Source organism: Lonchura striata, chromosome 2, assembly GCF_046129695.1.
Source record: "Lonchura striata isolate bLonStr1 chromosome 2, bLonStr1.mat, whole genome shotgun sequence".
Lineage (NCBI taxonomy): Eukaryota > Metazoa > Chordata > Aves > Passeriformes > Estrildidae > Lonchura > Lonchura striata.
Window position 1 is genome coordinate 48,890,868 of NC_134604.1, and position 20,685 is coordinate 48,911,552.

At 36.6% G+C, this 20,685-nt stretch overlaps 1 protein-coding gene across 8 annotated transcripts in view; it reads left to right on the forward strand.

Annotated features, from left to right (window-relative positions):
• Nucleotides 1-20,685, forward strand: part of MYCBP2 (MYC binding protein 2) — a 173,440-nt gene that overhangs the window by 14,253 nt on the left and 138,502 nt on the right. For all 8 annotated transcript variants that reach the window (XM_021548051.3, XM_021548057.3, XM_021548055.3 and 5 more), the window contains exons 2-3: nt 8,222-8,297; nt 16,072-16,287. In XM_021548051.3, coding sequence (XP_021403726.2) covers nt 8,222-8,297; nt 16,072-16,287 — 292 coding nt within the window. The remainder of the gene's footprint in view (nt 1-8,221; nt 8,298-16,071; nt 16,288-20,685) is intronic.

Here is a 20,685-nt window from a genome sequence, read left to right on the forward strand (position 1 = left end):
GAGCAGCCTTGATAACTGTTTTTTCTTTAGTATTCCTTTTCCTTTATTTTGAAGGTCTTATAGTTGAACTTCAATGGCAAAGTGTATAGAAAGTTTCTTGCTGACAAGTGAACTGATACTTATTAGCTATAGTTCTCTGTGTTTGATATTAAATTGCCTTGAAGCTAGATTACAAATTTTAGAGCTGTTTTGGAGCAATTCAGAGGATGGAGTAAATGGCTTGGAAAATATGGAAATCCAGCAGAGGCTGCAGCTGCTTTTAAGTTGCTTTTTGTAACAGTATTGTTCTTTGTGTGATCAAATGCCAGATTACTTGTTTACAGAAGAGAAGGGAAAAAAACCCTTAAAAATGGACATTGTTGTATTTTGTCAGAAGAATACCTTCTGGTTTTCTCTACAACAGGAAAGTCTGATGCAGATCTGATGTATCTTATTATAGCAGATCAGTGAATATATCAGAGCTCTCACTCCAGCATTGGGCTTGCACCAGGAAGTATGCAGTCAAGAAGTGGGCCCATGGGAATCTCATAACATTTATCAAGGCCAAGTGCAAGGTGCTTCACCTGCGTTGGGGCAGCCCTCGCTATTAACACAGGCTGGGGGATGAACAAATGGATCAGCCCCCTCACAAAGAAGGATTTGGGGGTGCTGGTGGGCGAGAGGCTGGACATGATCCAGGTAAATCCCCATTACAGGAAGGAATATACTTATTGGAGTCCAAGGAACGGCCACCAAGATGTTTAGAGGGATGGAGTACCTCTGCTATGAGGAAAGGCTGAGAGAACTGGGGTTGTTCAGTCTGCAAAAGGAAAGGCTTTGGAGTGACTTAATTGGGGCCTATCAGGCATGTTATGATTCTGTGATTTTCAAGCAGGTACAAGTAAGAAAAGCAACATCTGTTGCTCCTCTTGTGTCATTATCTAGACTGTATCCTTCTTCAGCTAGGGTTTTTAGGTGTGTTGCCTTCAGCCTGATGATTTGGCTGCCTCTGTTCTAGATAGAACCACTGTAAATTAGATTTAAAACTACACAGGAGCCCACCCTGGAGAGATGCTGTGGAATGGCTGTCAAGGGGGAAACCTGTGAGAACAGGTAGTAGCTGTTGATAGGCATCTGGCTCTGTCCTAGGTGCTGAACTGTATAGTCTGACAATTTCAGAGTTGGAATTGAGATTGTAGATGAAAAAGTTAACAGAGGATGCAAAACTGTAGAAAATGAGATACACTTAAGATTGTAAATGTTTAGCTTTAGAAAATCCCACTACCAAACCAACAAGCAAAAATGTAAAACCAGCAATGAATAAAAAGTATCTCATAAGAGATTATACACATTCTATAAAGCTATAAAGTCATTGTGATTCAGAAGTAGCCATGCTACTGCTGTAGTGTTGCAGAATTTTATTTTAAATTATGAGAGATTATTTTGTGTAGGAAACCTGAATTAATTATTGACCCTCTCTTTGTATTTCAGGATTGTGAGACTTTGTTTTTTTTCCACTTAGTTTTTTTTCTCACTGTTTTCTGAAAAAGGGCTGGTTACTATGAGAGAATAGTGAAATTAGATAGTAGTGAGGTAAATGAGCTATGACTTAGGCACTGAGCTGAGGCTGCTTAATTGTCAGAAGACTCATTTTTCCTCAGACTTGAAAAAAAATCAAGCAGATGGTGGAAAAATAAAAATAAAATTATTTTTTTGTAATAAAGATATGAAAAATAGCATTTCATTGCTGTAAAGACAATTTAGAAAAAAACCTCAAAAAGAGTTCTCTAGTAGGATTTCATGGGACATGGTGGGAGTGTGATCATTGGCATATTTCTCCGGGGAAAAGGTGTTTGGAATGCAGTGGAATTTAACTAGAATCATAGAATATGCTGTGTTGGAACGAACCCACAAGGATCAATGCCCACCTCCTGGCCCTGCACAGGACAACCTCACAGAGTCACACCATGTGCCTGAGAACATTGTCCAAACACTCCTTATACTGTGAGTCTTGGTGCTGTGACCAGTTTGCTGGGGAGCCTGTTCCAGTGCCCATCCACCCTTTTGGATGAACCACACTTTCCTGATAGCCAGCCTAAACTTCCCCTGACTCAGCTTCATGCCGTTTCCTTAAGTCCTGTCCTGGTCACCAGAGTGAAGAGATGTGTACCTGCCCCCTCCTCTTCCCTTCATGAGGAAGTTGTAACTGCAGTGAAGTCTCCCCTCTGTCTCCTCCAGGCTGAGCAGTGACCTCAGCTGCTCCTCAAGTGGCTTCACCTCCAGACCCTTCATCATCCTTGTGGCCCTCCTTTGGATGCTAACAGCTTAATGTCTTTCTTACATTGTGGTGTCCAACCTGCACACAGCACTCGAGGTGAGTCTGCCCCAGTGCAGAGCAGAGTGGACAATCCCCTCCCTTGCCTGGCTGGTGATGCTGTGCCTGATGCAACCCAGGACAGGGTTTGGCCTTTCTGGCTGTCAGGGTACTGCTGGCTCACAATCAGCCTGTCATTGACCAGGACCCTCAGCTCCATGATAGACCAGGAAATAGAAATGCTGACCTTTTGGGGTTCTTTCCAGACACTCATTTTGCTGATTCTAGAGTACTTTCCATTTGACAAGTTATGTTTTAGTTTTCCAGGTGACATGCCATGTGCACAAGCTTTCTTTTAAAAAGTCTTGTTAAAGGTCCTGTACAGTGCCCATGTTGGTTCATTTGCACAGAGAAGCTCTTGATTGTTGCATGTAAGCATGTTCTCTGTCATGCTCTTTTTAATGTACCTGTGAGTGTTGGTTGTAGTCAAGAAAGTGTGGATCAATTCAAGTGACTGGATTGTCTTAATGCAGGCATATATTTTAAGTGTGATAAAGTAGTTTTCATCCCTCATTCTCTTGTTAGCTTTGTGTACTATTGTAGGTTTGATTATGCTGACTAATTCCCATAGAAATTGTTCCTATGCCTGAGTTTGATGTCTGTTTGCTGATCCAGATGGTGAACAGATTAAAAGCTCAGTATGTCTCTACTTGGAAGCATAATCAGAAATGTGGCATGACACCAGGAAAAATGCAAAACTCGGAATGAGAAAAAATACGCTCTTTCCACAACACAGAAGCATGGTTATTGTACAGTAAAAGTTTACTTTGTTTTAGAAGCAAATGGTGAAGATCACAGAATAGTTTAAATTAGAAGGGGCTTCTGGAGACTATTGAGTGCTCAAAGTAGGGTCAACCAGAGCAGTTTGCTCTGAACATTTTCCAATTGTATTTTCAGTATCTTAAAGGAAGGAGAATGTGTAGCCTCTCAGGGCAACCTGTTCCAGTCTTTGACAATTTTTACAGTTTTTAGTTGTAATTGGAACTTTCTGGTTTGATTTTTTTGTCTCCATTGTCTCTTGGACTGTCATTGGATATTGCTTAGAAGAGTGTGTTTCCATCATGTTTGCTTTCTCCCGTCAGATGGAGGTGGAGATATTCACATGGAGGCTATCCCACCCCCACCCTCCCAGGTTTTCTCTTTCCACAGCTAAAAAAATCTCTGCTTTCTTGATTTTTCCTCATATGACAGAACCTGCAGTTCTTTAAGCATCTTGGTGGTCTTTCTCAGGACTCACTCCAGTCAAAAAGTTTTTTTTGTTCTGGGGAACCCAGAGCTGATGGTGATATTCTAGATAAGGTGTTGCAAGTTGTGTGTAGAGCATGAGTCAACTCCCGCAAGCTGCTGGCGTTGGAGAGCTCTTCTGTGCCCTTTTCTCTCCAGAGAACTGTATCATGTGGATTTGTCAAAGAAGACTCGTAAACAAGAGGCTGTTCTTGACTGATGAAGTCTGTTCTTAGGAAGTCTAGGGTTGTGATCCTGCTTTTGTCTTGCTCCCTTCTTTCAGGTTCCTGAACTTCACCTGCAGTGCCACTGCATCCAGTACAATGATGCTGTGATGAAACACCTTCAAACTTGATGATGAGTAGTAGTGATAAGTGATAATAGGTTGCTGTTGTGGTCTCCTTAACAGTCTGACCTTGGGATTTCACTTTAGGATGTTCAGAAGCAAATGCTTCCTGTGTCTCGTGTAACCAAGCTGATCACCAGAAGCAGTAGTTCACCTAATGGAGGAAACAAAAGAATTGTTTGATACCACAAACCTGACTGTTTTGTTTTCAGTATTTACTGAGTGGCTGCTGCCTCGTAAGCAAATTTGCACAAGCCCTTGAGTCTTCAAGCTAACTGTGTTAAGTAAGTACTTATTAGACTGTGTCTAATACTGTACTAGCTACCATAGTCTTTGGTACCATGTTTCAGAAGCAAAGATTTTAGGTCAGACAGCATTTAAATAAGGCTTTTGTTGTTCCTTTTCTGCCTCAGCAGCAAAGACAGAATAATATTTTTTTCCACTCAATATACATGTACTTCCTATAAAGTATAGTCTAGAAGATCCTATGCAGGAGTAATAGTAACATAATGCTAGTCCATGTTGAGTAACTCAGTAACAGCATTGAGGGGAGGAACACACACTCAACATGTAAAGCCTCCCTCTAAATTTAAGCTTAACAATTACAGTTCAGGATTGTTGCACCTTGAGGGAAGGTGCTCTGTTTGCATTTCTTCATCTCTTAGAGTAAGAGCAATGGTGTTGAGACAACTGAACAATATTCTCCTAATAATGCATCAAATAGCCCAAGTACTAGCTATTACTATATCTGGTTTAGAACAACTAAACAAAAGCATGCTTTTACTCCTCCTATTACAGGTGCTACAAGCCTGGTTAGAAGTTACAATCATGTCATTTAAACACTCTATTAAATTGCCAAGCAACTGGTTATTACCCACCTTCTTCTTTTCCCTCATTTTTTCATTTCTGCCTTTGATTTGAGGCAATTATTTCATATTCCAGGTTTGGAGAATTTTGGTATTTACTTTATTCTCAACAGATTTTTCTGTAAAGGCTGTAAAAGCACCATTCACTCTGTGTCCCTTTGTTGCAAGTATTTTTTGTCAAGGTGTCTTTATCTTCTGTGCTCATTTGACTTGCACTTGTTTTTGTGGTCCAGTTCAAAACCTTTGGTCTCCAGTATTTTGAAGCAGTTTGCAGGAAGCCTGCTTGAGATTTGCTGAAAATGAGTGTTTGTTTTCTGTGAGCTATCAGTGGAAGCTGATTGTCAGGGCAGGGTACTTTAGAAATGACAGCTAGCAGCAGCTTACAATTGTTAACCAGCAATATGATTAATAATTTAGCTAAAAAATCCAGCTAAGCCATATCAGATCTTGTTTATCTTCAGGTAGTAGAGGAGTTGTGGTTATAATTAACATGTAGTTTCCAACAGGAAATTACTCATAATCTGCTTAACATTGTTTTTCATGAATATATTAGCCCATGCTTTTCTGAATATTAAAACATTGTAGTGTTTTGGTGTATGCTTTGAGTCTTTTTTCTGACTATTAAAACATCTTAGTGTTATGGTACTTAACAGTAGAACTGTGAACAATCATATGTATCTTTGTTACGTGCGGATACATGGTGAATACATTAGTGTTAGCTGTAATTATTAAGTAGGTTGCTCAGAACTATTTATAAAATTAGTGTGATGAGGTATTTTTTATTTATTAATTGCTTACTTGTTCTGAAGGTTTGTTTGGATATGGAAGAAAGTATATTTCCTAACTCCTTAAAGTTTCATTTTTAGAAAATATAGGGACATAATTGTGGATTCGTACTGTGGCATTTCTATCCCAAGCTGTTTCCATGTAAAATTATTCAAGCCACAAACTTGCTGAAGATAAAGACTGCCACAGTGGAACAGTTGGACTGGGCTGCTGTTTGCAGCATCTTTAATGGTAGTATGAATGAGGGAGATCTTAACACCATCAGTAAACCCATTGCTGATCTTTCCTGTTTGCTAATTGGAAAAAACATTGTGTAGGTGTCATGACAAATTAAGGTAATCTGCCAAATGGCAGAGGTTTTGTTACTGTGGAAATGAGCCCAATCTTAGGAGGGAAAAGGTTTATTTTGGGGGTTTTTCAGATGTATGTGTAAACACAAAGAAATACCTGCAAAAATTATGGGGACTTGTCCAGTGACTTGTTTACAAGATGAAAAGGTGTTTTTAATGTTTGCAGACTGTAACAAATTTGGAGAGTTTTCAAGGATTTTGGCAGGAAGGATTAAATTAGAAATGTCTTGGCGACTTGAATTAGTATATTTTAAAACAAAAAGAAAAAAGCTATGCCTATCAAGTTGTCTGTGGTAAGTGCAAATCATACTGTGTTTAAAAGGCAGAATTATTAGCACAGATAGAGTATTGGAAGCTCAGTTTTGAGGTTTGCAGGGTTTTCATGCTAATCTGCGTTAAATAGGTCTGCTATGCCATATTGCTGTGGAGCTGCCAAATAATACCTGGAATGCAGTTAAAATGTGACCTTGGAGGCATTTCTTCCTCTTCCTAACAGCAAACAACAAGTACTGTTTTCAGCTTTGTCAACATGGTTTACTTGTGGTATGGACTGAGAGAGCCCAGAAGATACTTTCATCAGGACTTTTAAACTGAAAGTTAGGGTGCAAGTTTCATAGAAGGTTATTAGGTCCAGAGCAGAAGATTGAATGGCTACAGAATGAAAGGGGCTGCACTGTTCTTCTTGTTTGACAGCAGAATAAGAATTAACAGCATTAAATGCTAATAAGAAAATGTGTCTAATTAAAAGAAAAACTAAATAGTGAGTTAGACTATGGAGTTTGCTGAAATTTGAGGAGTAAAGGTTATATGAAGTTTTTTTTTCCTTGCTTCTTAAATAGCTTATATACTGTTACCTATTAAAACTTTACTGTTGGAGGAATCTTGAGCAGTCATCTCCATTCTCTTTGTAAGCTTTAAGTTTCTGGGGATTCTGAGGGAATTCCTGATCACTGCTCACTGAATCAGTTCTTTTAACTCCAGGATAATGGTGTTTGTTCCTTATAAGCAAAGTGGTGGGCTGGTTTGTTTCTGCAGGAAGTGTCTTGAGGAACATACCTTCCTCTTAGTATAGGTCAAGAGGGGAAAAGTGGTGAAAATTCTAGGAGGCAGCTTTCTTGGCATACTCTGCAGGAATTCTTATTCTCGCTGCTGGTTGTTAGTCAGGCTTCAGTTTTTCCAGCTTTCGACTACTGGACTGTGTGGCTTCTATATTCTTGCAGTCTGAATGCTGTACAGGACAGTAACCACTATGCTTTTAGAACCACAACATTTTTATTTAGAACAAAGTTGTTTGAATAAAATACTAAGATTCTTCTGATTGTCAGTCTGTTACTGAAAATGTAACTTCTCACTGCCTGTGATTTTCAGATGTAATAGTTTATTTTTCAATTAATCTGAACTGTAAACTATTTGAGTAAAGTTTGTGGTACAGAGGAATGTTAGTAGGTTTTGCTTGAAGGTAAGCTGTATGCTGTGCAGGTAACATATAACATTTTTCTTTTTTTTTTTTTTTTTTGAGGACTCATAACCTGAAAAACAAGTAGGTTAAAAAACATGCATTTCAGAGTAATCTCAGTGGTGGTGACAGAACAAGTGTGTGTGCATATGGTGCCTTTCTTGTAAGATTTTTTTGTTGTTGTTGTTCCCCTGGGTAATAAAATGGAGGAGAAAGAGTGTGGTAGGAATGAGGTGTGGGCAGGAGAGGATTAAATGAGCTTAGAGAAGTATGTGTTAGCTAGATCTGTAATGTAAAAGGATGGACATTACGTCTATAAATTGAGGGTGGAAAAAGTCCAAACATGAGCTAAAGAAACTGTAGCTTCTTCCATCAGCTGAATCTTCTACTAAATTATATATATTTTTTAAAGCTTACTTTTTGTCTTGGAAGGCTTGAATCTGTTGTGATCAAGACTTCACAAATCAATGTTCTGTACTAGCAGGTTGTTTTACTGAGAACTGTCAATAATTCTAGCTTCTAGCATTGCTGTGGCACTAATGAACTCGTAATAGTAACAATAGGGCAAGCCAATAGAAAGCTCAGGCACTTGTTTCTCTCCTAGCATATATTCTGCTTAAATTTGTGAGAGTAAAGACCCATAATTCAGTGGAACATTAAGAAAGCATAATTTAAAGTGCTTTCTATTCAGATTTATACTCTGAAATTCTACCTGTGATTATTCCCTTTGCCTATGAGAAAAAAAATTTGGAGCACATCTGATATTTTTCCCTCTGCTTTTTACCATGGGGTACAGAAGGGAGTTTATTTTGTTCTCATTGCTTTTTTCCTCTTTTTCAGAAGTAAGAAACTTTTTAGCAAGAAAAAGTTGAAAAGAAAACAGAAGACTAAATTGAAAGTAAAAACACGCAACAAGGTAAGCCTTTAACCTGACAAAGTTCTGGCTCAAAAATGACAGTAACTTCAGTTGAGAGAAATGCAAAAACACCTAAGTGTGACTAACGGCATGTTTCTTTAGAGGAGTTAATAGTAGACCAGTATTGTCTGTTTACTGTATCCTGTGTGACTGTGATACCAATTTTAACCTTATTCAATTGCTTTTGGTACTAATGTTCAACAGGAAATTCTATGAACAGTGGTTTTAGTTCTCCAGTTCCTAAATCCTAAATGTAGGTAGCTAAACATACTGGTCTTGGAGGTAAATTTTGAGACCTGTGTCTAGCAAACAGAGACTAGTGCTGCAAAGATTTTGCCATATTGGCTAAAGGGAGCATTCTAAGGACTCAAGTTACCTCTGAAAATTACTCCATAATGGAAAATACAATAAATGATACCTAAGTGTTTCTATTAATGTTTTTTCCCATGTAACCCCTGCCTTCAATCACTTTAAATGCATGGGAACTATACAGTGAACTTAATAAAAATGTTTGCATCTTTACTCTTTAGAGAGATTAAATTTATGCAGAAGCAGTGCTATTTTAAAATACTGCTGTGCTGCATTCTTTCTCAATTGGAGAGCTGTTATTTCTCTATTTAAGCTACAGTCTTGGAAGGATTTTTGTGAAGGCTTACTGCAAGCATGAAGGCTTCTAGTCAGTAAAGACCTCATTTTTGGAATGGTTCTGAAGGACAGAACCACTGAAATATCCAGTGAAAGTGCTTTCTAGTCAGCTTAATGTCCTTATAATACAAATGCACTGTAGAACCACTTGGCCATCTTATCCCTATCTGCCAAACTTTGTGTAGTTACTGTATCTCAAGACAGATGGCATTGGGAGGGTGAAGCAAACTCTCTATCTATTCATTTGGTATTGACTTTTTGGAGGCTTACCAGATTATTCTGCTTATCTCAAGTAGTGCAGCTTCAGACTATGGTATAGAAGGAGCTTATCTTCATTTCTGTTCTCAGCACTGTATAGTAAAATATTTGTAGTCCAAACTGAATTTCTCAGTCCTTTCTTCACTTGCTATGAGAAGTTTTGGCTCTGTCCTCTCCATGACTTTATCAACCCACTGTCAGCAAAGAAAACCAAGTTAGAGATTCAAAGAAATATCACAGGATGTAGTTAGTGTGTTCTGTCTGGTGACAGAAACTTGTGCGTTTAAAATAAGATAACTTTTTGGCTTTGATCATTGTTACACCATCAAGGGACCCTTGTCTATCTGGTTGGTGGGGCCCTAGTTTTACTGCCAAGTAGAAAGCTAAATACAGAATGGCTGTTCACAAGCTTAGCAGTCAAATGTAGTTCTAAAATTTAGTTGCATTAGATAAATAGAGTGGAAGGATCCTTGGCTAAGACAGTGTGAACATACTAAAGGCTTAGTTCTTGTTAGTAGTTATGGATATGGCACTGACTGATCATCTTCTCACCTCCTCCCTGTGGAACCTTGTTCTCAAGATTTTTCTTGTGTTTAAGTCAGTTTCTACTTAAGGCATTGAGATTTATATCTTAGAAAGTCATAATGGGTTTTTTTATGTCTTTTATTGATGACATTATTCTGGACAGTGTCTGAGGCAGGCCAGGGCTGACCATTAGAACACTGTTCTTCATTCTGAATGACTTGGGTATAGAAAGGCCCTCTAGCTTATTTCAGCATGATAGCAAAAAATTGTGTATTTACTGAAAAATGTAGCAGAGAAGGGAAGCTAAAATCAGCTTAATATCTTGAGATTATGAAACTGACAAAGTGGGGTGGTTTTGTTTATTGGTTTTTTTGTAGTTATTTTTTTGTGGGAGGATTTTTTTGTTTTGTTTTTTTTTTATATACTTTTCAATGCATCCCAATGCTGCCATGGCAGAATCAACACAGATTATTTTTGCACTGGAATGTCTGAAAATGGATGTGTCTATTGTCAGGAAAATGTGAGCTTCCATTTGGAAGCTTTAAAATAGATCAGATAGAAAAGTCTTTCACTACCAGATATTCTGAACAGTAGAGCTTGTGTGCATTGGTTTATTTTTTGGAGAAACCGGGTCTTTTAGTCTGAACAGAGATGGAAGCTTTCTCTTAATATACTTAGTAGAGACAGAGAGGACCTTAAGAATAAGATGAAGGAACCCAAAACTTTGTTATATATATCCTGTGCTTACTAAAAATTATTGAGTAATGGAAGAGGAGATAACTTTAGAAGAGAAGTAATTGTTGAACAACTGGAAGAAAATTAATTCCACCATTTAAGCATTAAATGTTAGAACATTTTAGGTATAAAACTAAGTGGTGTTTAAACAGCTCAGTACTTTGAGCCTTATTCTGTTTCTATGCTGGGCCATGCTATGATTACTGGTCTTTGAACTATCATTAATTTTTGGGATTGTGGTTTAGTTTCTATTTTTTAAATGGAGGTATAAAGGTTTTCCATGTGGTGCAGTCTGCTTTGGCTTTAGAATTTCACTGTTGACAAAAGTGACTTTTACATTGAAAACAAGTAGGTGATTGTTAGACGTGGGTGTAGCACCTTGGATTCCAGTCCCTACCTGCCTCCTCCTCCCCCTTTTTTTTTTCTTTCTTTGGCAAAGAATATAGCCAGAAAAATTTTTTAAGGCCATGTAACTTTTCCCAACTCTACGAATATTACTGCTAACCCCCTGCCTCCCCACTTTAGGTGCCCTGGATGTTTTCCCCCCTTCACTGTTAATTCATGCAAGTGCTGCTTAGGACATGTTGATTGAGAGAGACTTACACAGAAAACCACAGTTCACCATCTTCCATTTTCATAACGTTATTTGAAGAATACCAAAAAATTGGAGTCCACCAAACACAGCTTGTACTGGAAATGATTGGCATCTACCTGTTCAGTTTATGCAGAAGTTTTAAGCTATGACTTTTTTAGCTTTTTACAAATGGGAAGAATAAAACTTTGAGGGGGAGGTTCATGTAGCAGACAAATTCATTTTAAGCTAATGAATAGATGTATAAAACAGATTGACCAGAATTATTATTGCCTCACTAGAAACACACGTAGTTTCTCAAACAATTTGGCATTGTTTTCAATGGCTTTTGTATTATTTGCTCTTTCAACCTCAAGAGGGCATTACTTTCCATCCCTTTCTAAGAGATCTTGACTGCCTGAAGAAGAAGAATTGGGTGAACTTTTCTTCTCAGTGTTACACATGGATTAGGTCAGATGGTTATTATAACCTGATCCATCTTTAACAGCAGATTAACTTTCCTCTCCTAGATTATGATCTATTTCCATCATATTTAATAATAAACCATTACCACAGTTGTCTGATTCAAGAGGAAGAAAACAAATAGGTCAGAAAATAAGCTATGTATGGGTTTCATGTTTAGGGAAAACAGTTTCTTTATGTGTGAGATGTGTAAAGGAGACCGGAGGGTTTTGGTTTTTCCCACTTCTTTCCTTGAGTGTAACAGAACATTACAAAAGGCTAACTGAGAAGAGCAATTAGGAGTAGGTTGCTCTTATCTTTTGAACCAAGCCTGTGCTGTTTACCTCTCCTACATAATTCATCCTTCCAGTTAGCAGGGACTATATGTATACAAGGACAAACCAGGCATCAGGGTGTGAGCATACACACCTATATCTCTCTGTCATAAGAGTCTTACATTTCAGAAAATAAAAAACAACACACAAGAAATAAAATCTTCACATATTAAAACTGTCTTCATCAGTGGTGGATATTCGAGTTTTATGATGTATGTTCCACTGTGTATCTTCATTTAATAAGGTGAACGTTTAATTTTTGGTGACACCAAGTGAAATAGCGAAGATGAAGATTCAGAACATCCCACTGTTGCTCATATGAAAACTACTGAATCAAACAGCATAATTCTATTTTCCAGTCTCTAAGCCCCTCTTTTTGACACTGGTAGCAATTTCATTTTCCAAGAAATGAGATGCTTTGGAAGGAAAGCTAGTATAGAAGCTATCATCTCATCATCAGCTTAGGCATCCTGGGAGCTGAGTTTGTAGTCAAATTTAATGAGTGCTTTGGATTGCAATATTTCAGCAGCCATTAAGAATTGGACATTCAGAGACAGAGAATATGATTGCTGTTCTTCACCTTATTCACAAATGTCACATGAATCTTGTTACTCTTAACACTATGAAAACAAGGTGAAAGGCGGTGTTTCTTTCTGAAATAATTTATTCTATAGCTCAAGAGCAGTCTGGATTATTCTAGATCTGTGCAAAATTAGTAAATTGCTTTTGTGAGTTCTTAGAAGTTGATTAACATTTTTGTTTAATGTTCTTCTGTTTTGGGGATGTAGATGTGTTTACTGCCAACATGAAAGGAAGTATAATTAATAGAATTGTAAGTTAAAGTATACTTTATTAGTTTGATAAAAGAATCCCTAAATGAGGTTCTGTAGGTACAGGTATTTGTTAAATTTTCTTACTGATCTGTTCTACCTCAGAATTTTGAGTCCACAGCAAAATTGTACAGGTGGTATCATGAGTCTTATAATATGGGGAAGTTTTTATGACTGTGTAGAATGTATTGATTAGCTGCAGAAAAGTAAACTTTCAGGTGATGATGGGATGAACTTAAATCCCAGTTTTCTGACTGTTCAGTGTATCTGACCTAGGTGAAGTTAGGAATCTGTTATCTAGAAAGGAAGAACACTTGTTTCATATGGAAAGAACTTCTGATGTCTGTTTTGAATACTTTGCCACTGTTGAAGAAAAGAAAAAATAACAAAAAAAGCTGCTCACTGAATGAGCATTTGCATTAGAGGGGCAGGAAGTTTTACTGGTGTTTTTTTTTTGTTGTCAGCTCCATTCTTGCCTTATGTAAAGGAAATCTAGGAATGTGATGTTTGTACAATCTGCTTATTATATACATCCACTTTTGAACAGATGTTTGTTTTGAAGACCTAGCAACTATAAGTATTAAACCCCTTAGGCTTAAGCAAATCCATTAGAAATCACATCAGTGTTTTTTACCTTATGACGAAGTTTCTTGAGGATGTTGTACTTTACTGAAGTCTTGGTAGGAGATTAATGTATGCAAGTATTGTTCATGCACTGTTGTAGAAAAAAACCCACCAAATGCAGAGATAGAATAGTTAAAGTTATTACTGGTTAATAGTTGTGAAGTAATGGGAATAAAGAGTTTATTTCTGAAAATTAATCAGCTTGTTATTAATAGGGAAGAAAACACATTGATTTTATCTAGCACTGTTATGTCTAAAATTATCTGTGCTGTTTTAACAGTTTGGCCAGCCTGTTTCACATGAGATTATTTGAGCTACAGAATTTAGGTTCTTCTGGATCAAACTTAGCTGAGTTGACAAGAAAGAATTATAATGGAAACTCTTCACAGAAGTTACAATTACAATATGTGATATTAACTAGATAAGTGAACTTTCAGATAAATATCTGGAGCCTCTGAAATATCTTTCTCTTCTGTAACTGTCAGTAAAAACCTTTAGTAAACTAAGTCTACTGAGGAATTTAACCTGTGCCATTCAACTGAGTTAGCTTTAAAGCTGAAAGGTTGTGCTATGTATTTGCCTTAACAGGAGCTGCAAAAACTTTTGGGGTAATGTGTGTGGATACTTGATGAATAGAAGAGTTGCATCTTAATAACAATTCAGTTTTCTGGTGTCAAACTTCAAAGTATGTAGGAGCTCTTTATCAGTGGGGTCAATCCAAAATGATTTTGTTGCTATTTGATGCTGGAATGACATATGAGGTTGTACCTTGCCTTCTTGCACTGATTAATATTGTGAGGTTTTTAACCGGACCTTTACTGTTTCAAAGATACTAATACTGAACAAGGAGTAAACTTTGTTGAACAAGGATCCCTTTGAATCCCTAATGGCAGTTCTGTTGAGCTAAAAAAAAAAATTGCCAAACTTGGGTATGCATATAGGGAACTTTTCCCAGCTTTTTCTTTTTCCTCCTTCATTATCTTGATACTTTTGTGTTTACTGCTACCACTGATGTAGGTGAGAAAAAGTAACACACTTTTGATAAAATAGGTTGTGTAGTAAAGCATTGTTTTTTAATGTTCTAGCTTGCAGTAACTTTAATAATAATGGAAAGGAAGGATAGGCAAATATATACCAGTACAGTCAGAATAATATTATAGTAAAAATGGGCAATATGGGAATGATGGAAGTATTTTAAAGTAATTTTGAATTTTTTTGTTATGTTTTGAAACATGACATATTAAAAAGTCTAGCTTAGAGTCTTGTGTTATTTCTGGTATTAATAAAAATGTATGTCCACATAAAAGTGTTTTTGATGTAGAAAATTGTGGCAACCATATTGTTGAAAAATAAATAACCCCATTAAAATATTACTCCACTGGTTCTCAAGTCTTTTATCTCTCCTCTGCTAGTTTAATGTTCTCTTTCCCATCACTGCTCTCAGTGATGTTTCATATCACTGTAGTATAATTCACTGTGTAATTTCATGCCAGATGAATGTGGCAATGCACAGTATTAATACCCTATTAAAAAAAAAAAAAAAAAAGGACAAAAAGTCTCCACTCTCACTGTGCCCTTCCTCCCACCATTCCTCAAGAATACAAGAAAGAAACCAAAAATGACCTTTGAAGTTAGTCATAACCCTGAGTCTCTCTGGCCTAATAATCTCCCACATTTTGCCTTGCATGGTCAAGCAAATTTGTTCTGCACTCTTAACCTGGGCCTTCTCTCCTTACATGGTCCTTGTGCCCTCTGTCTACAGCAAGCTGTTACAGAGAATTGCTTCCTCCCATATGCCTGAAATCCAGTTTTCAAAGTCTGTGCTGATACCAGCCTGGTCTTTGCTAGTGCGCAACCAAATAGAAGGTGTAATCCTGTCTGGGAGTTAATTGTTGTGGAGTTTTGTTTTCTCAAGTCTGTCATACCTCCTCTCCCATCTTGTTCTTTCAGACTAGGAAAGTACAGGCCAGATTTTTTAAAATGTTTTTTTAAAAAAAGTTGTCTCTTGTTATTTTTCTAAGTCCAGTGATAGCCTCATGAAGGTTCCTTTGTGTCTTGGCCAAGGCTGACAGTAATACACCAGTAGTAGGTACCAAGGTGGGCCATGGTAGCTGTAGTTGCTCAGAACAATTTCCCAGCTCATACTTTGTGGCTCAGGGCTTCTGAAAATAGAATGGTGTCCTGTAAAGTCATAGGCCTTGATTTCTTTATTTAGTCATTAGTCCATTAGATTATTATTCTCATGACTATTATCTGCAGCATCCTGACAGGAGTTTTTAAACTTGTCATCAGTTTTCATCTAATGACAAAACAAGTGGATTTTCTTAATTTCTAGTATATGTTTAACAAGCATCTTAAATTTTTAGTATTCACCTGCAGGTTAAAACTAACAACTAGAATAACAAGGCATGCATTTAAAAACTCAATTATAATTATAACCTCTAAACCGGACTACTGTTGAGGCGATAAAGCTTGATTCTGCTATTCTTACCACTGTGGCACAGGCTTGGACTGTTCTGTAGCCTAAGCCGCTGTCATGTTTAGTCCCAGTGTTCACATAAAATTATAAGAGGTAGAGGCTAAAGCTAGACAGAATCTATTGAAATGTCTTACTCTTCTTCCTTTCTTCCCTGCCTGAAATAAATGTGGTACTTAAGCAGGAAAATTGTCTCCAGTTTGGAAATAATTTGGTCTGTCAAAATTGAGAAAATTGAGTTTATTTATATTTAGCAAGGCTTGAAACTCTATTAAACTAATAAACTAAAATTAAAACCCATCTTGTTTTTCAGACTGAAAACGTAGAGAGTACAATAACCATACCAGATATCAGATTACATAGCAATCCTTCAGCTTTTAATGTTTACTGCAATGTCCGCCATTGTGTGTTGGAGTGGCAGAAAAAGGAAGCGTCTGTATCTTTGGCCTCAAAGAACAGTGTCCAGAGTGGGGACTCGGACAGTGATGAAGAAGAGGAGCCCAAAGAGCCGCCTATTAAACTTCCAAAGGCAAGTAACTGATACCACTTAAAGTGTGCCACGAATGTCATCTAAGGCTGGTATGTTCTTTTTGGGGATTAAAGAGTAACAGTATAAGCCAGCTACTTAAAATACTGCTGTAGTTTTATTTGTAGTCCATCTAGTTCAGAATCATCTGATGAAATAGGATGATCTATGTACCTGCCCAAATTAAAGTCAATTAAACATCGGGTAAACACTCAACTTGCACTCCTTTAAAAGTATTGGTACTTGAACACATATAGCCTCAAAATCTACACAGAAATGATGCAAATAAGGCAGCTCTTACATCTCTGTGGGGCTACCAGATCATAATGGTAAAGGGTTCTTTTTTTTTGCTTTACCCTCCAAAAAGAATAAGTCTAATAATGGAAATAATTTGGTGGAATGGTTCCTAAGATGTTTTGCCAGGTAAGCATGTAATTGCAGTAACTGTCAATTATTCTTTCCCTTTTTTGGCTTTAGTGCCCTTAGTGGTACTGACAGCTCCAGATTCTAATGCATGTTAAGATTTTGACTCTATAGTTGAACAGTTAGAGTAGGTTTTTTATTATTGATTGCTTCTGTGCTTATAGTAGGATTAATAGTAGAAAGTCAGAAATAAAGGACTTAATGATTTTTTCTTGGTTTTTTTTTTTCAGTTTGTTTTGTTCACTTGTTTTTTACTATGTATTACAAAACTACATTTAGTTTTGTTCATTGGTACCATATCAATGCTATGGATCGTGCTTTGCTTTGTTCTTCTGAATCTAAAAGGCATATTCAGGTGAACTTCACTTGTTTATATTTGGTCTGAAACCAATAAAAATGCTGAATTAAAAAAAGGTGGTTGCAGCTGTGGTTATGTAGAACATTTGAGTGGTTTAGAAACTTAGGTTTTATAGATGATTGCATTTAGATGTTATTATCTGAGGGGCAAAGTTGGCACTCCAGAGAATAGTGGTGGCGAATTGCAGAGAAGCATAACCAAGTCAGCCAACTGAAATTTCACGATTGATGATCGCAGAATATGTGGTCACTAGAAATAAAGTCAGCACTGTTTATGAACTGCGTCTGAGTACTTGTGGATTGTATCAAATGTATCAGCAAGTGCCTTGTAGATGCTTAATTTTAAGTAAAAGACAATGCAGCTATTAGCATTTATGGAAAATGGAATGATAATTTAAAAATACATTGAAATTAAAAAAGGGTCCAAGAAGGATGAGATATATCAGTGATATGGATAGAAGACTTGCATGTGGAAGCCAAAACATTGGTATTGGACAGTTTATTACAAAGATGGTAGCCTAGAAAAAATTATAAGGAAACTGTATGTAACAAACTTCTCTCAAAATAGAAGAATATTGAGATTTTTGTTACATTCAGTACAGCAAATATAAAATAGGTGAAAATCAGTATGTTTTCACACTGCTGATTTTTAGTAAAGAATCTGTGAAATTTGAGAATTTTTGGTTCAAAAAGATGTTTAGATGCCTGATGCAACCTCAGTATTTTTCATAACTATCTAGGTAATATAGGGCTGTTTAGGTCACTTGGAGGTACACAATTGGACTTGCATTCATACATTTAAAAAAAGCATCTGCTTGGAACTGTCTCACATGTAGTAAAACTTCTAGGGACTGACTGTGTAAATGTCTTGGTATTCTGGATACAGGTGTCTGTCTCATGATAATGACCGATGTTGTGTAGGGCTTAGTTTATTAACTGTAAAGAAGAAAGTAAATTAGAAGCTGTCAGAAATTCATAATTTTTTATTAAAAAGAATACTGAAAGGTGAAAAATTAAAAAAAAGTATGGCTAGGATTTGTGCTTTTACAGATTCTTCAGAGTATAGTCCTTGGTGTGTTGGTATTTTTTTGGCTATTTAGAGTAAGTTGAAAACATTTTACATTTTTGTAGCTTAAGGTGACTTCAAGTGTTCTATTGAAATATCTTTTTTGAGATCTTAAACTTGAGGAATTCAGGTTTGTTAGAGCCTTTAAGTAGAATGTATTTTGGGATCAGAAGTTGTCTCTATAATAAGATTGAGAATAATTGTTTTTAACATTAAAAGACAGACTTTGCTGCTATTCAGATACTGACACAATAAAAAAATGTGTGTTTTGGTTGTGTTCAGATAGTTTAGTAACTTGCTTTGATAGCTTTGTGTTTTTGATTTCTCAGGAAATACTTGCCTTTGTCTGACATACTTAGTTGCTACTTTATTTATTTAGTATCTTAGCTAATGATGAGAAATTCTCTCTGTTAAAATGGAGTAGATTCAGTTCTGTTGATAAGACTTACAATTTGCAGAGTAAAGAAAAGGCATTTCCCACACCATTCACCCTCCCAACCCCCCAAATTTTAAACTTAAGCCTGAGTAATGAATGATCCACAAAAGCCCTGTACTAGAAGGGACAAATACTGGATTAAAGTAATTAAGATGGAATTAACTGACTTAAATATTATTTGTTCCTGCACTGACATACATTTTGTTAATAAGCTTAAGCAAAAATTTAAATTTTTAAGTTGTAACAAAAAGTAAAAGACAAATAATTACTTTATTTAGATACTGACTTTAAATCTTTTAAAATTCATTCGGAGAATGTTACCTTGGTAGATGTTCTTCTTTTTTGTGTATGTATATAATATAAATTAATTCAGAGTAGTGTGTAATTTTAATTACAGAAATGTGAGCATTTGGGATAATGCTTACAATGAGAGCAAACATAAATAAAATAAATCAAGAGCACAGATAAGACTTCAAGATGAAATAGGAGAGGTTTTAGGAATTAGTTAGTAGTCATATTGTCTGCATCCAGGCTAGAATTTTGGGTACCTTTTGTTAAGCAGTCTTACTTTTGATCTGAAGTCTTAAAGGTCTTGCAAAGGGAATGGGAGAATGGTTGCACAGAGAGCATCAGTAAGAGCAGTCAGGCTGTGACACAGAAGCTGAGGCAGAGCAGTGCTTGTTTTGGCTCAGAAACTCTTCAGAGAGCAGTGAGAACAAGCTGAAGATGTCTTGAAAAGAACTCTTTGCTTATTCTGTCCTTCAGAGCACAGTTTGGAGAAGAGGTAGAGAGATACACACAGACACTTATCTACATCTGTATATATATATATATATATACACACACACACACACATATATATATTCACGTAAGATATACATATGTGAGGTAATGTGGTGAATAGTTCTATTTTATGCAGTCTACCCAGTCTCTTGATCTCAGATATTTAAAAACCAACCCAAAACCTATGCAGAATTGACAGCATCCCGGCAGAACTTGCTGTTACTGATTCCTACTCTAGTGGAAATTCACCAAACATTTTCCACTGTGTAGTGTTCTCTACTTTCTCTAGCTGCCTCTGTCAGCTCCTAGATGAGGTCTTATGTCTGAAGGTTGTGAAGAATAAACTTAATTTCTCTCAAAGACACTGTAACTGAATAGGAAGGGCATTTCTAAAAATGTACTTAAATTTTTTTTTTATTTTTTAGCCTTTAGGATGATGGTGGGTTTTAGATCCTTGAAAAAACATTATTATGTTGACAGTCTTTTTCACTGTAGATTCCATGCATATGTTTTCCCCTACTCCGTTGCTGATGTGAAATGTAAGGTGTAATTAGCAGGAAAATTGCTGTTGTGCTTTGAAGACTTGGCTTGGTTATGGTTTTATGTTTTTATCCTTCCTCCAAGAATACAATAGATGGTTAAATAATTTCTGAAGGATGGAAATAAAATTAAGGGTCAGCAAAGACAGTTACAAGGCATCCAGAAGAACTTAGAGCTGACTGCCAGAATATATATGTTTTAAGCATGGTTGGCAGTTGCATTAGTGATGTTATTTAATTTCACATTTCTGTCCTTTTCCTTAGATTTTACTCAGGGGTGAGTCTCTCCTATACACTCTATGGTGGCTCTGCTCTTGACCAAAACAGATAGTGAAGTTTTTAATATACAGTTGCTTATTTATAATGTGCTAACCCTCCTCTCTTTTCTTTCATGTTCATAATTTTTAAATACAGAGTTTGAGAAGGAAGTGCAAGGGAGCAGTCAGAGGAGAGAAGCATGACTGTAATCTCAGAATAGTCAGGAATTCTAAAAGGGAAAGTTAGAAATGGCTGTAACAGGGCTTTTAAACATATTCTATTAGCTGGCTTAATGCATGTCTGTGATGAGTACATATGGAGTTTTAGTGATTAGCAATTGATCTTTGTTTTTGTTACAATATAAAAAAAATCTCAGAGGCTTTGGAGGGGAAAGTTCTAGAGCTGCCAGTATCAGCTGTCAAATGTGTTGTTATTCAGAATGTGAAGCCAGGTTGCAAGACCATTCTAGTTTGCTGGCTCATGTTAATGAGCAAGGAAAAAAAAGACTGTCAAAGTGTTAACTGGATGAAAATTAGAAG